We start from the raw sequence: 16,358 nt of genomic DNA, 5'->3' as shown, positions 1-16,358 counted from the left end.
TTCGGCAGCCATGACACCTTCTCATTCGAAACCCCGCCGCAATGGATTGTGGGTAAAAGTGGCACGGATCATATGATGCGTCCAAGAAAATGGGTATTTCGGGCAATCCTACCAGATACGACTAAAAAGCGTCTTAATAATTTAGGAAGTCAGGGCTTTTTAACCCTCAACCGGGGAAATATAATCAGAAAGACACTTGAGGTGTGAGGTCCTGGTTGAAAAGTTGTGTTACATAGCATTTCTCCTGGTCGGAGGTTGGAAATCTCAGTTGTCGTCTTTTCGGGAACGCAGCAACAAAAAAAAAACCAAAGAAGACGAGATCGGTCGGCGACAAAATAACTCGATTCGTCCGGTGAACGACTATGTTAAGGCAACATTTGTAAAAAAAAGAAATTGTAAATAGGTGAAAAGAAAAAAAACAGTAACGGGTGTATTCTTCACTTTCGTTATGTTGAAATTCCTGCTGAAATATTTTTGTCTCGTTTGTGTTTGTGTCCTGCAATGACGAGTCCAACAGTGCCACCTGCTGGTGGAACCGATTGATTTCATTGATTTTTTTTTGTTGAATTCTCACAAAATCCGTGTTTTTGTTGCATTGCTGTTAAAAAGGTTGGTGCCGCCTTCATTTGTTAAGCTGGGTTGGGGAGGGTTACTTGAACTGGATGACTTTCAGTGACTTTTGGATGACTCCAATAACTAATATGCTTATAAAAGACAAGAGAAACTAAATAGGAATAAAATGACTCCATTTTGTGCAAGCTCGGGGAATAACGGAATACACAAAAGGGCAAAAATGATGTTTGGATTTATTTTCACTTTGTTTCTGTCGCATTTGATGTTTGTTTTGCCAGAGATCAAAGAGATCAAAGCCAGGAGAGAAAGCTTACCATGTGGTGTGAGTCATCGTTTGATTCCTATTGAGTTTCTTTTGTCTTTTATGAGCATATTAGCTATTGGAGTCATCCAAAAGTCATTGAAAGTCATCCAGTTCAAGTAACCCAACCCAACCCTGCTGTTAAGGCATGGGCTGTGCGGCCGCCTTTTTGGTTTGCCGTATGTGACGACCCTCTTTCACGCACGACACAAGGTTTCACAATCACTCGGTTTATTGCCTGCATTCAGTCAACAAAACAATACAAAAGTCAGGGGCATCTGTTCGCGACTGCAATCATCTCCAGCGCGTACAAATTGACTGAATCTACGGCAAGCGCTGAAGCCCATAAATTGCCAAACGAAAAAGACAGTCGCAGATGCCCATGACTTAACACCTAAAGGAAGTACCGGATTATTAACAGTAATACGACAAAAACACAGATTTTGTGAGAATTCCAAAAAACATTCAAAACAATCAAATTTCAACTCTGTTACGCCTACCTTCAGCTCAAAAACACGGTGCTGAAGGTAAGCTGTGCCCAATGTCAGTTGGATAAAAAAAAATGCATATTTTGCGAGATATAGGAGCTGCTTTCACGAACTCTCTTTGTATATACTGGACTGTCCCAGAAAATTAGAATATTGTGATAAAATTCTTTATTTTCTGTAATGCAATTAAAAAAAGAAAAATGTCATACATTCTGGATTCATTACACATCAACTGAACTATTTTAAACCTTTTATTATTTTAATATTGCTGAATTTGACTTACAGCTTAAGAAAACTCCAAAATCCTATCCCAAAATATTAGAATATCATGAAAAAGTATACAAGTAGGCTATTCAACTAATCACCTGAATCATCTAAATAACTCAGGACACCTTGCGAGGGTTCCCTAAGCCTTAAAAGCACTTAGCTTGGTTCACTAAACTAAAGTATGGGGAAGACTGCTGTACAGAGGACCATCATTGAAACCCTCCCTCAGGAGGGTAAGACACAAAAAGAAATTTCTCAAAGAGCAGGCTGTTCACAGAGTGCAGTTTCAAAGCATATCCCCAAAAAGTCTGTCGGAAGGGAAAAATGTGGCCGGAAACGCTGCACGACCAAGAGAGATGACCGCAGCCTTAACAAAATTGTGAAGAAGAGGCGCTTCCAGAATTTGGAAGCTGGAGTCCAGGTATCAAAAGCCACAGTTCACAGACGTGTCCGGGAAATGGGCTATAATAGCCGTATTCCCATGGTCAAGCCACTTCTGAACTCAAGACAACGGAAGAAGGGTCTGACTTGGGCTACGGAGAAGAAGCACTGGACAGTTGCAGAGTGGTCCAAAGTCCTCTTTTCAGACGAAAGCAAGTTTTCCATTTCCTTTGGAAGTCAAGGCGCCAGAGTCTGGAGAAAGGCTGGAGAGGAGCAAAATCCAAGTTGCTTGAAATCCAGTGTGAAGTTCCCACAGTCAGCAATAGTTAGGGGAGCCGTGTCAGCTGCTTGTGTTGGTCCACTGTGTTTCATCAAGTCCAGAGTAAATGCAACTGTGTACCAAGAGATTTTAGAGCACTACATGCTTCCATCTGCAGAAAAGCTCTATGGAGATGAGGATTTCATTTTCCAGCATGATCTGGCACCTGCCCACAGTGCCAAAACCACCAGTAACTGGTGCACTGACCACGGCATCACTGTCCTTGATTGGCCTGCTCATTCCCCTGACCTGAACCCCATCGAGAATGTGTGGGGTATAGTTAAGAAGAAGATGAAAGACACCAGACCTACAAATGCAAATGAGCTGAAGGCCGCTATCGAAGCATCCCGGGCATCAATAACACCTCAGCAATGCCACAGGCTGATTGCCCTCAATGCCACGCCGGATTGATGCAGTAATCCGTGCAAAAGGATTCCCAACCGAGTACTGAGTGCATCAATGGACATTTTCAAATGTTTGATTTAGTTTTGCTGTTATAAAATTATTTTTTTACTTGGTCTGAGGAAGTATTCTAATATTTTGAGATAGGATTTTTGAGTTTTCTCAAGCTGTAAGCCAAATTCAGCAATATTAAAATAATAAAAGGCTTGAAATAGTTCAGTTGATGTGTAATGAATCCAGAATGTATGACATTTGTTTTTTTTAATTGCATTACAGAAAATAAAGAACTTTATCACAATATTCTAATTTTCTGAGACAGTCCAGTAAATGTATATAAGTTGTGCTAAATGAAGTATATATAAAAAAACACTCATTTAAAGTAAAGTAATGTAGCTTGAAACGTTGATGCAACGTGTTTCGATGCAACCACTCCACGAGGTGCGGCGTGTTGAGCAATGTCCCGTTTTTGTCGGCAGTCTCCAGCGCGCTGCCAACGATGTTGAAAACCAGCGGAGGTGCTGACCACATGGTGCGCGTATGTTGAGTCGCTCATGGCAGCAACTGGAATAAAAGCCTCATGTTTCTTATGTTCATATGGCTTTCCAGTGAGAACTTTACTTTGGTCCATGATAATCCAAGTCCCTTTTCTGTTTTATCTTGACTCAACACAGAGTTAAGTTTCGATTCTGGCAAAAGTAACGTGATTTCAGACTCTTTCATGGCCATAATAACAAAACATTACCCTATGGCTTTCAATTATATTTATTTGGTTCGGAATCTAAGTTGGTGGTTACCAATTCGGTCAGTAGGCGGTGCTCTCGGTTTCCGACACAAATTCGTTTGAAATAGCCCGCGTCTAGCATTTATCATGAAAGATGCAACTTTAAATACAACTTTAAATGATCGATTTTGGAGTTATTTGATATGGATAATGATTGATCGGACCAGAAGAAAAATAACATCGACCCAAAAATAATGCAGTTTGATTTCATGAAACTACGTTTTATTCACAGGACAAAGAAAATGGAATTAAACGAAAGAATAAAACACATTGTTGACACAAGCACTCAGTGATGGAAAGTGGAAGAAATGATGCAACAGGTCAACAGTAATGATCAATGCACCCGGTTTTAAGATAATGGACTCATTTCAATGATCAGGGACTGTTTTCATAGCCTGCCAACATGGGATATTTACCCAAAACACCAAAGAAGGTGCTGCAATAACCCTTTTTGTGTACTTTTGAGAACAAAAAAGACCCTCAGGGGAGGAGTGTGTGAGAAGCAGCACGTGGCCAAGCAGGAAGATGAAGAAATAAAGGTTCCTATCTCTTTTGGCGGCGGACATCACAGGGATTGTTCTCATCCGGACGACAGGGACGGAGAGAACCACAAGCTCTCCAAGCTTTGGGGCTCTGGTGAGAACAAGCCCCAACCCTGGGGATCTAGGTCGGCCATCTTGTTGTTATAATAACGATACTTGTTGATAACAGGCAAAACTTGTATGCGGGCACACGAGGAAATAGATCTATCAAGAAACATGACGCATATGCAAAGCCTGAATCTTTTGAATCCATATGAAGACTTTGGGGTCACAAATCTTTATGATACAACTGGAGTCTGCTCCCTTCCTGTGGCTTTTTTTTTGACGTGGTAGCAGTCAGTGGTTGAAAAAAGGGGAGGGCAAATGGTTTTGTGGCCGTTATTTTCCAATAAACGAACTGTATGATACTTAACCAATTGAATGTTTTACAACTCTTAGTGAATTTTTGACCACAAACTGAGCAGGCAAAAATCTTCTCGCCAGTGTGGGTTCTTGTGTGTCATTTCTAATGTCCAATAATAGTCTGAAAAAATGTCCGTGTAATAACCTGGGAAGCCCTTTGAGACTCTTGTGATTAAGGGCGTCACAAATAAAAAATGACTTGACAATATAGATATTTTGTTTTTCACCACAATGTCAACAGGTCAAAGGCTTCTCTTCAGTGTGGGTTAATGTGTGTCTTTTTAAGTTCTGACTTGAAGTGAATCTTTGACCGCAAACTGAGCAAGAAAAAGGCTTCTCACCAGTGTGGGTTCTGGAATGTATTTTTAAGTACCAACGATGGGTGAATCTCTGACCACAAACTGAGCAAGAAAAAGGCTTCTTGCCAGTGTGGGTTAATGTGTGTATTTTCAAGTGTCCATTTCGGGTGAATCTCTGACCACAAACTGAGCAAGAAAAAGGCTTCTCGCCAGTGTGGGTTAATGTGTGTATTTTCAAGTGTCCATTTCGGGTGAATTTCTGACCGCAAACTGAACAAGAAAAAGGCTTCTCGCCGGTGTGGGTTTTGGTGTGTTTTTTTAATATCCCATGCTCAATGAATCTTTGACCACAAACTGAGCAGGAAAAAGGCTTCTCACCAGTGTGGGTTCTGGAATGTATTTTTAAGTACCAACGCCGGTTGAATTTCTGACCACAAACTGAGCAGGCAAAAGGCTTTTTGCCAGTGTGGGTTAGTTGGTGAGTTTTCAAGTGTCTACTTTGGGCGAATTTTTGACCACAAACTGAGCAAGAAAAAGGTTTCTCGCCAGTGTGGGTTCTGGTGTGTATTTTTAAGCTCCCACTTGTGGTGAATCTTTGACCACAAACTGAGCAGGAAAAAGGCTTTTCCCCAGTGTGGGTTCTAGTGTGTATTTTTAAGTTTCCACTTGTAGTGAATTTTTTACTACAAATTGAGCAGGCAAAAGGCTTCTCACCAGCATGGAATTTCATATGTAACTTCATATAATACTTGCTTTGTAACGTTTTGCCGCACTGAGAACATGTGTTACCACCTTCAACGTTTGTGGAGCGAGACGTGTCGTCATCTTCCGTTTCCACGTGTTGACGGGAGCTGATGCTTAGAAGCTCCCGCCGACCGTTATCTTCAGGTTGACCTTGATCTTCGGCGGTTGAACGGACCCTGGTCACTCGCAAGACTGAATAATCGTCCTCCTCAACAGGCTCCCTATCTTCTGTCTCTTGCTTCACGTGATAAGGCTTCAGATCCTCCTCAATTTTAACGGCAGGCAACTCTGGTTCCTGCCGCGCAGTAGCAAGATATTCTCGGCCGACGTCTGCAAGACACAAGTCACATTTATCTGTATTGCCCTCAACTCGTTCAGTTTTCAGAAGATTGTCCCCGAGTGCCAAAACGTAAGAAAGATTCTAAAGGCTTAGGCGCTGCTGAACAGTGAGTATTAAGCCTCTGGGAATGGAATCTTCACGAGATGCCAAGAGTGGCTTTGTTCAGATTGTTTGCTGCGTCCCATTCTTCCCACTTTCCCTCGCTATTTTTCCTCGTCACTTGCTTTGCGCGTGCATGTGCAAGTGAAACGTGTCCCAATACTCTCAAGTCCGAGGGAGAAGTCCCCTTCGACCCTCAAAAGAACCACTTCGGATGGAAGGAGGTCTGACTTGGAACAAAGTCACTTCCCAGAAGACAAATTCTCAATATCAACAAACATGGCTGGAAAAGAACCGCACAAATGTAAGTCCTTTTTCACAACTATGCATGTTTTTGAAACAAAATACATCGAGATGTCTTCGACATAAACGCAACGGAAAACCTTATCGTTGCCTCAAAACATGAACATTGCCAAATGACGACTTTACACAGAGTCCAAATCGACCAAAAAAGCCACAAACGACTCTTGGCACTCCAAACCGCCGAGTACCTCAATTTGTTTAGCCCCGTTTTTATCTTAAAGGAGTCGTGCCTTCACATCCACACGGACAAAACGCCGGTCGCTGAAGCGGCATAGTCACGATAACGTTACGGATATATGTCATTGCGCGTGTTTACTGCGCACGATTCCGCGTGTCCCGTTTTCTTTACAATATGATGCTAACACGTGAGACCGAATCGATTCTTGACGCGGAGGGGAGGTCGGCATTCTGTACCTGTTAAATTCTATTCTATCGATTCTAAATTCTAAAGCATATGTGACGCTGGCCAATAGAAGGCTCCGACAGCCACGTCAGGTTTGCGCTTGTCGATTCACTATGAAATCGTTATGCGGGAGACATCAGATCATTTCCTGTCTCGCGTCGAGTCGCACCGGCCTGTTAGTGAACGACTTGTGTCGAACGCGGTCATGCGGGCTAATGTTTCAGAGACTGTGGAGCAAACAAAAGCCCTGATCACATTCAGGGCAGAAAATGATGAGCAGTTCACAGAGAAAATGTTCACCACAAAACAACTGTGAGAGTGAGGAGGCTAACCTGCTGGTCCGCAATCTTATTGTGACAATGCATTGACCCACGAAGGACAGCTGTCGAAGCGATCGGCCGGGAGGTGAGCAACACGGGACATTTATCTATTTATCTATTTATCTATCTATCTACCTAGGTTATATCCCACAAGAGGGGTGACAAACACATACAATAACAAAGAAATAAAAAAAGGGAAAAAATGGCAAAAAAAACTCAAAGAATTTTGGACCATGACCGACCCGGCACCCAAGTTTGTCATGCTTTCGTCTCTCCAGATGAAACGTGACACGACAAAGCGGCCACGTCTCCTCGGAGCACCCGAAACCTTGGCTTCCCCGATTCACTCCGTGCGATACCTCGCACTCCATTCCACCAACTGCAGCCGCATCACAACCCAAGTACCTAAAGCTTTCCACTTCTTCCAGCTCCTGTCCATACGACCTTATTTCTAACGCCATGCCCACTCCATCACGTGAACACCTCATCAGCCTTACTCTTCCCAACTTTGACGCATCACTTAGGCTTATCACATACGCTTCCAAACTTACCAACCTTCTCAATGATTCCTCAGCATCAGCCACGAGCGCTCTGTCATCTGCAAACATCATCTGACTTGCCTGCCGCCACACTGTTAGACTTTTATCCATCATCTCTACACCTCTGCCAAATACTCTCACCACGCCATCCATGTACACATTAAACAGCCATGGTGACATCACATACCCCTGTCTCACACCAGTCAACACAGGGAACCACTCACTTGTCTCACTCCCTACTCTTACACATGCTATGCTGTTCATATAAAACTCTTCAATGCTTCCAACAACTTTCCACCTACTCCATACATTACCATCACTTGCCACAACGCCTCTCCATCAACTCTGTCCTACGCCTTTTCCAAGTCCATGAAAGCCAAATAAACATTCTTACCTTTTGCAAAATATCTCTCACACTCCCGTCGTACTGCAAACACCTGATCCACACATCCTCTTCTTTTCCTGAAACCACTCTGCTCCTCCATCACCACCTCGTTCGTTCTTTCTCTCGCTCTCTTAATCAAGACTCTTCCATACAGCTTACCCGGCACAGACAACAAACCGATACCTCTCGAATTGCAACATTCATACTTATCACCTTTGCCCTTATAAAATGGCACCAACACATGCACTCCACCAATCAACAGGAGCCACACCACTTAAAAAGCATACATTCAACAAGCCTACTGACCAGTCAATCATGTCCGTGCCAGCTTTCTTCAAGCATTCAGCAGTACAGCCATCCAACCCAGGTGCCTTCCCCCCCTTTCATTTCTTTCACTGCCTCTTGCACCTCCCATGTTGACAGGCTTCACATTTCAATCACCCAACACGGGCATTCTCTCCATACCGTCTATCGCCTGGACTCTCACTTCTCTCCCGTCCTCCACTCCTCAAAATACTCATCCCGTCCTGACTGCCAACCAGCAATCTACCATCCTTATCTTTCACTTTCTCTTCCTTTCCACACTCATCGTTTCTTACTCTTTTCACTTCTTTCCAGAACACTTTTCTCCTTTGCTCAAAGTTCACTCCTATCTTTCGACACCATTCATCATTTGCTTTCCTTTTCGACTTTTACCAACCTTTTCTTCACTTCACGGCACTCTTATCTTGCAGCCTCTCCTCAAAGGTACGTCTCTTCTATGTCACAGGCCCTGATACCTCATCATTCCGCCATTCACTTCCTTTCCTAACACCTCGAACAACTTTTTTCATTCCGCACACTTCTTTCGCACTAATCAACACTGCTTCTTTAAATCAATTCCATTCCATTTCAGCATTCTCCACTTCCCTACTACTACTCCGTTCCTGTGTTTGGGTCCTACAGGGAAGGTTTGGTAACGATATGTCAGCTTAAGGGTCAGGTGGACTGTTCTTGTGTTTACTTTTCATCGTGTCACACTTTAAAGACCCCTACTATACCTGGTAAAATGGCATTAAGATACTAATAACTAGGTTGTCATTTACTCACTGGAGGGTTCTCAGGGCCAAGTGGGAGGAATGGGATCGGACATTTGTTTCCTTAATCCGTTGTATTATTCTGTATGGTAGTGTGTCGGCGCCAACCTTTACGTCAAGTACGCGCAGTGTGACATGATACAAGTACGGAGTGTTACGCTTCAAAGCGTCGGAAAAATTAAATAAGACTATCCTCTCTGTAGAGTATGCTACTACGACAATAGATGTACTGCACCCCTTAATGAAGAAGTACAATTTAATGATCAAGCATTCAGGTTAGGAAATAATCAAGAAATCATGATGAACTCAAGACACTTGATTCCTAAAGAGTCAAAGACCTTAAGACCCATGAGCTCACTCGTGCATCGTTCCACAAAAGGTTTGAACCCGACAGGCCGAAAACCTGCACCGTTGCGTTTGGCGGGTCACGTCGCCGTACGGATCGGATTTCGCTTCATCGTGCAGCCCTACTTACCGCCGTCACTCGGTATAAACCCTCAATACCGGATTTTCGCGCCCATAAAAGTCTCCGATTTTCTTCAAATTGACGCTTTTGGAAGCAACGGAGGTAGACCGGCTCGGTGGCCTGAGGGTTGGGCGCCCGCTCCCCAGAACGGGAGGTCACAGGTCCGAGCATCATTACTCGAAACTTTTGGGGGTAATATCAGAGGTTTTGGTGATCTTCCCCCCAAAATCATCCTCGATGACTTTCGGGCGCCTCTCGTTTGATTGCCGTCATCTAAAACCAACTTGGGAGACAGCGCCCTCAGGGTGTGAAAATACACAAGGTAAAAATACCCAAGCGGTGCCTGGTTTTGAAAGTAAACGTTGCGTCGCCACGGTGACCACGTGACAGAAGGTCCGCTTCGGTTTGCGCATGCCTACGCGTCGACGTCAATTTCTCGACAATTCGGTCAAGCGGAAAGAAAAGGATATGGAAAGTTGAACCTGAAATGAACTTGAAGCAGTTTTGGAGATGACAATAGCTTATTGTCTGTAGACATCTGGCGGAAGTCTTGACCCGGGGGCGGGCAACCATGACGAGTTGTTTAGAGCAATGCCATAAGGAGCTTTCCCTTTTTGCCATATCTCCTCGCTGCGTATTTTTTGGGGCCACGCCCAACGACGTTCCCTCCGGAATAAGGACGTTGCCGAAAGTAAAACGACCAACCTGCTCTGTTCAACACGATTTGGAGTATCTTGTAAACAGTTCCTGGACACTCTGGTTCCTGCCATGCAGTAGGAAGATGGTCTTCACCGATGTCTGAAAAACACAAGTCAAACCGCATTTATTTGTGACGAAACTCACATCAACCTGATCTGAAAGCTACAAGAGGGCAAGGAACAGGGATGTAATTTGACCAAAGTGAAATTATCTGAAAATTAGGCGGGGGTCTGGGGGCCGCGGGCACCCAGCTGGGTCCAGGGCAGTGCCCTGGTGGGGGGACAAGTGGGGCGAAGCCCCCCGGAGCTCATGGGTTTTCCGTGTTTTTAAGTACTTTCAATGCACTCAGATGACAAAGAAATAGACAAAACAACAGCATCAATTTTCAATGTATTCTGAACTATCCCATATAAAATGACAGTTGAAATCAACTCAAAATCAGTCACATTAAAAAACATTGGACTGCCTTTGCTTTTAAAAACTATCACTGAGAATATCATCATATCTAACTCATGTGATGACTAAGTTAACACATAAATCATGTTGAAGAGTTCAAATTTCATGAACAAATAATTGTATCATGACCAAATGAAAAGTAATTCATATTAGAACATACCACAAATGTCTTTGTTATAGCAGAAGATGTTATCTATAAACGAAAGTACTGTAGTGGGTTGTACATAATTCACCCACGGAACTATTGTTTAGTTAGCGAGTTCCTAGGGGGACTCTTCATTCGGCCGGTTCTGGCCACTCTCGTGTTTGTTTTGTTATTGCCAGTTTAAATGTCATTAAAGCGGCTTTCGTTGTTTGACACTCCGCCTACGACTCCCGTCTCTGCTCGCTACATTGGATCACGTCGGGGTCACCGACATTTGTAGAGAATTCCTTCTCTAACCAGTCCGATCGAAACTTGTTTTTTACGATCTTAGCGATTTCTTTACCTCGCGGAGCGTCTTTGCGTTCGATCTCGGACATTTTTCTTTAAACACTCGGCAAAAACGTGTGAGAAATGAACAATGGCATACTCCTACGCCTTTATAACAAGCGCGTTTATTGGTCAACACGGAGACTTCAACCAATCGCAAGTACGTTTCATTTCAGTTACGGAAACACTAAAATGGAATGCTTTCGAGACGAAATCGTTTTTTTTTTTACCAATTAAAAAATCGGGAATTTTAAAATTTTATTTTTGGAGATAAAAAAGCGGAATTCCGCGAATTAGCGGAAAAATCACATCCCTGAGTTATTGAGTCAATATAAATACTTAAAAGTAAAAGTATAGAATTTAGTATGAAGGGCAACCTTAAACCATAATTTCCCTTACAGTTAGCAAGGGGGAAGATGGAAGAAATAGAATAGAATAGAATATACCTTTATTGTCATTGTTACAAATGGGCTAACATATTGTGACAACGAAATTGGGCATGACACTCCAGTTTTACACATTCATAGTGAGGTATGAGCAAGAAGATAAAGGAGCAGAGAAGATAATGTTATAAAACAAGGGGGATAAGGCTAGTTATAATTGACATGGTATTTACACAAGAAATGTCGGCATGTGGGATGTTACATACAGGGTTGTCGTGATACCGTTGGTATCGCAACGGTTGTGCAATATTGCATTTGATGCAACAGGTTCACAGTACCGATCAATGAACACGGTTTGAAGATAATAGACTCATTTCAATGATCGGGGATTGTTTTCATAGCGTGCTAACATGGGATATTTGCCCAAAACACCAAAGACAGGTTCTTGCACTCACCCTTTATGTGTACCTTTGAGAACAAAAGTCACTCGGGGGAGGAGTGTGTGAGAAGCAGCTCATGGCCTCACAGGAAAATGAAAAAAGCCGGGTTCTTAACTCTTTTAGCTGTGGACTTCACAGAGGTTTCTATCATCCAGACGACAGGGACGGAGAGAACCGCGGGCTCCCCAAGCTTTGTTGCTCTGGTGAGAACAGGCCACAACCCTAAAGATCTATGTCGGCCATCTTATTATTATAATTATTGATAACCAGCTCCAGACTTCCTGTGCGGAGTTTGCATGTTCTACCCGTGCTTGCGTGGGTTTCCTCCGGGCACTCCAGTTTCCTCCCACATTCGGAAAACATGCATTTCAGGTGAATTGGCCACTCCAATTTGTCCCTAAGTGTGAATGAGTTGTCTGTCACCGTGTGCCCTGCGATTGGCTGGCAACCTGTTCAGGGTGTCCCCTGCCCACTGCCCGGGGATGGCTGGGATAAGCTCCGGCCCCCCACCCCCCCCCCTCCCCCCGCGACCCTAATGAGGATGAGTGATGCAGCTAATGAAATGAGATTATTGATAAAAGGCAAAAGTTTATGGGGACAAGAGATGAAATAAATCATCTATCAAGAAATATGACAGGTATGCAAATCCTGAATCTTTTGAATCCATATGAAGACTTTGGGGTCACAAATCTTTATGATACAACTAGAGAGTCTGTTCACTTCCTGTGAATGAATGTAGCTTTTTTGATGTGCTGGCAAAAAGGAAAAAAGGTGAGGGCAAATGGTTTTGTAGCCGTTATGTTCCTATGGACAGCCTGTGTGAATGTTTTTTAAGTTACAACTCTTAGTGAATGTTTGACCACGCTTCTCGTTAGTGTGGGTAAGTGTGTGTTATCTTCAGTCCCCCCTCAAGGTGAATCGTTTTCCTCAAACTGAAGAGGCGGAAGGCTTATCTCCAGAGTGGGTTAGATGGTGTAATTTCAAATGCTCATTTAGGGCAAATTTTTGACCACAAACTGAGCAAGAAAAAGGCTTTTCGCCAGTGTGGGTTTTTTGGTGCATTTTTAAGTTTCCATTCTGTGAGAATCGTTTTCCACAAACTCAGCAGGAAAATGGCTTCTTCCCAGAGTGGGTTAGTGTGTGTTGTTTTAAGCTCGCAGTTGTAGTGAATCCTCGACCGCAAACTGAGCAGGAAAAAGGCTTCTCCCCAGTGTGGGTTAATGTGTGTGTTTTTAAGTTTCTATTTGTAGTGAATTTTTTACCGCAAACTGAGCAAGTAAAAGGCTTCTTCCCTGTGTGGATTAGTGTGTGTTGTTTTAAATTTCCACTTCCGGTGAATTTTTTACCGCAATCTGAGCAGGAAAAAGGCTTCTCGCCAGTGTGGGTTTTTTGGTGTAACTTTAAAGAGCAATTAAATGAGAATCGTTTTCCACAAACTGAGCAGGAAAAAGGCTTCTCGCCAGTGTGAGATATTGTGTGTTTTTTAAAGCTCCCTTTCTCTTTGAATGTTTTGCCACAAATTGAGCAGGTGAAAGGCTTCTCCCCAGTGTGGGTTAGTGTGTGTCTTTTTAACATCCAACGAAAGGTAAATTTTTTACCACAAACTGAGCAGGAAAAAGGATTCTCGCCAGTGTGGGTTGTGGTGTGTATTTTTAAGTTCTCACTTTTAGTGAATCTTTGACCACAAACTGTGCAGGAAAACGGCTTCTCCCCGGTGTGGAAGAGTCCGTGCCTTTTTAAGCTCTCATTTTTAGAGAATCTTTGACCGCAAACTGAGCAGACAAAAGGCTTCTCACCAGTGTGTGATCTAATGTGTCTCTTTAAGTTGCAACTTGTAGTGAATCTTTTATCGCAAACTGAGCAGGCAAAAGGCTTCTCGCCAGTGTGGGTTCTGGTGTGTAATTTTAAGTGCTCACTTGAAGTGAAACTTTGACCACAAACTGAGCAGGAAAAAGGCTTCTCGCCAGTGTGGAATAGTTGGTGTGATTTCAAATCTCCATTGTGGGTGAATCTTTGACCGCAAACTGAACAAGAAAAAGGCTTCTCACCAGTGTGTGATCTAATGTGTCTCTTTAAGCTGCATCTTGTAGTAAATCTTTTATCGCAAACTGAGCAGGCAAAAGGCTTCTCGCCAGTGTGGGTTCTGGTGTGTAATTTTAAGTTCCAACTGTTAGTGAATCTTTGACCGCAAACTGAACAAGAAAAAGGCTTCTCGCCGGTGTGGGTTTTGGTGTGTTTTTTTAAGTGTCCACTTAAAGTGAATCGTTGACCGCAGATTGAGCAATAAAAAGGCTTCTCGCCAGTGTGGGTTCTAGTGTGTACTTTTAAGTCCCCACTCTGGGCAAATCGTTTACCACAAACTGAACAAGAAAAAGGCTTTTCACCAGTGTGGGTTTTGGTGTGTTTTTTTAATATCCCATGCTCAATGAATCTTTTACCACAAATTGAGCAAGAAAAAGGCTTCTCGCCAGTGTGGGTTCTAGTGTGTACTTTTAAGTTTCCACTTTTAGTGAATTTTTTACTACAAATTGAGCAGGCAAAAGGCTTCTCGCCAGCATGGAATTTCATATGTAACTTCATATAAGCCTTGCTTTGTAACGTTTTCCCACACTGCGAACATGTGTTACCACCTTCAGCGTTTGTGGAGCGAGACGTGTCGGCGTCATCGGTTTCCACGTGTTGACGGGAGCTGATGCTTAGAAGCTCCCGCCGACCGTTATTTTCAGGTTGACCTTGATCTTCAGGTTGACCTTGATCTTCAACTATTGAACGGACCCCTGTCACTCGCAAAACTGGACCATCGTCCTCCTCCTCAACAGGCTCCCCATCTTCTGTCTCTTGCTTCACGTGATAAGGCTTCAGATCCTCCTCAATTTTAACGGCAGGTAACTCTGGTTCCTGGCGCGCAGTAGCAAGATATTCTCGGCCGACGTCTGCAAGACACAAGTCACGTTTACAGTGGTACCTCGCTACTCCGCGCTTCCATGTAATAGTTACAAAAAATTACTACTAATAATAATATCAATTCAAAAAATTCAAAAATGAATCATGGAAAATATTCCAATTTAGAAAGGACATAATTTTACAACATCTGAAAGCAAAATATTCAATTAGAACGAGTCATTTGAAAACACAAAGAAACGCACGTATACGGCCATCGACGCGAGCCGATTGGCCGGCACTCGCCGAATACTCGACTCCCATTGGCCCGTCGGCTACAGTAGACCGCGCTTACCTCCTATACGGTACGCTTCTCGCCATAGCTGGCAGTGAGCTCGCCTTTTTCTCGCGGCCAATTTTCTAAAGGTTTTTCGAAGCCCTCGGCGAAACGCTCTTTATCCCTCGGTGCGTCCAGCCGAGCCGAGAAAAAGCCAAAGATGTTCGCCGCCGAGGAAAAAGCGAGTTTATCGGACCAGTCGAAAGCAGGAAATAGAATAGAAGAATCTCTCTCTCTAATCGTATTCCATATGGTGTACTGTATTGTACTGTATACAGGGGAAGTGTACTGAAAAGGTTTTTTTTTTTGAAGGGGCGTCGCTACTTGGAAGATTTACACTTTTCGCGGGTGGTTTTGGTCCCCGTTAACCGCGATCACCGAGGTCCCAATGTATTTGTATTGCCCTCAACTCGTTCGGAAGCATTGTCCCCGAGTGGGACAAAAAAAAAAAAAAAAAAAACGTAACGTGGAACGTAAAAAAAAAAATCTAAAGGCTTAAGCGCTACTGATCAGCAAGTATTTGGCCTCTGGGAATGAAATGACCACTAGGTGGTAGGAGTGGTTTTGATCCGATCTTTATCAACACTTAGTGCCTCGTTTCGTTCCTGCATTCGCCGCTGTGTTTTGCACAAACATGGCTCACGTTTAGCATTCTGGACGCTAACGTGTAGCCACCCAGAGCTACCCGGAGCTATCCGGCTTCAACGCCGCTAAACAGAGACATGAAAGCCGGGGGGAATCGGAGAGGACTTGCTAACACGAGGTGGTGTATAACTGGATTTTCACAAAGAAATGATTTCCATCTGCCGCAGGGATGTCGAACTTTTGGACTGGCGTGACGTCATCCGCTCCGCTACAATCACCCCTAGGGCATCATGTTAATCTGTAATCTAATAAAACAGCGGGGTAGACTGCTGGAAGTGTGAATTTCTCTACGGGGATGAATAAAGTATCTATCTATCTATCCATCTATCTATTACTTCGTGCGGCGCTGAATAGAAAAGCAAAGATAAGTAGATACTGTTAACGCTTCAAATCTTTAGTCTTTTGTAAAAAAAAAAGAATGACCAGGGCCTTGGTTGGAATGACGTATCGTAGGACCCTGACGACCCGAATCGTGTGATCACGTCACCCGAGACATCAGGGGCTGAGAATTTTTGCAAAGTTCATGCATAAGTTTAGTCTTCTTGCAATCAAATGTTATTTTTCAAGCCAAGTGACCTTGTGTTTATGGAAAGTATTGTTTACATAGTCTAGGTAT

At 43.4% G+C, this 16,358-nt stretch overlaps 2 protein-coding genes across 2 annotated transcripts; both read right to left on the bottom strand.

Annotated features, from left to right (window-relative positions):
* Nucleotides 1-3,792: 3,792 nt before the first annotated feature.
* Nucleotides 3,793-15,084, bottom strand: LOC148345059 (uncharacterized). The gene is made up of 4 exons (XM_088325919.1): nt 15,027-15,084; nt 14,511-14,813; nt 10,136-10,228; nt 3,793-5,829 (listed from the first exon to the last, which is right to left on the bottom strand). Exons 1-4 carry the CDS (start codon nt 15,082-15,084, stop codon nt 4,691-4,693), a joined length of 1,593 nt encoding a protein of 530 aa, XP_088182045.1. The 3' UTR covers nt 3,793-4,690.
* LOC148345060 (uncharacterized) lies at nt 12,437-14,590 on the bottom strand. Its single transcript, XM_088325917.1, has 2 exons — nt 13,990-14,590; nt 12,437-13,920 (listed from the first exon to the last, which is right to left on the bottom strand). Exons 1-2 carry the CDS (start codon nt 14,458-14,460, stop codon nt 12,982-12,984), a joined length of 1,410 nt encoding a protein of 469 aa, XP_088182043.1. The 5' UTR covers nt 14,461-14,590; the 3' UTR covers nt 12,437-12,981.
* Nucleotides 15,085-16,358: the final 1,274 nt, after the last annotated feature.

Source organism: Urocampus carinirostris, unplaced genomic scaffold (assembly GCF_059441175.1).
Source record: "Urocampus carinirostris isolate Australia breed hairy pipefish unplaced genomic scaffold, RoL_Ucar_1.0 HiC_scaffold_117, whole genome shotgun sequence".
Classification (NCBI taxonomy): domain Eukaryota; kingdom Metazoa; phylum Chordata; class Actinopteri; order Syngnathiformes; family Syngnathidae; genus Urocampus; species Urocampus carinirostris.
The sequence above is the reverse complement of the archived record's forward strand: the minus strand, read 5'-3'. Positions and strand labels throughout refer to the sequence as shown.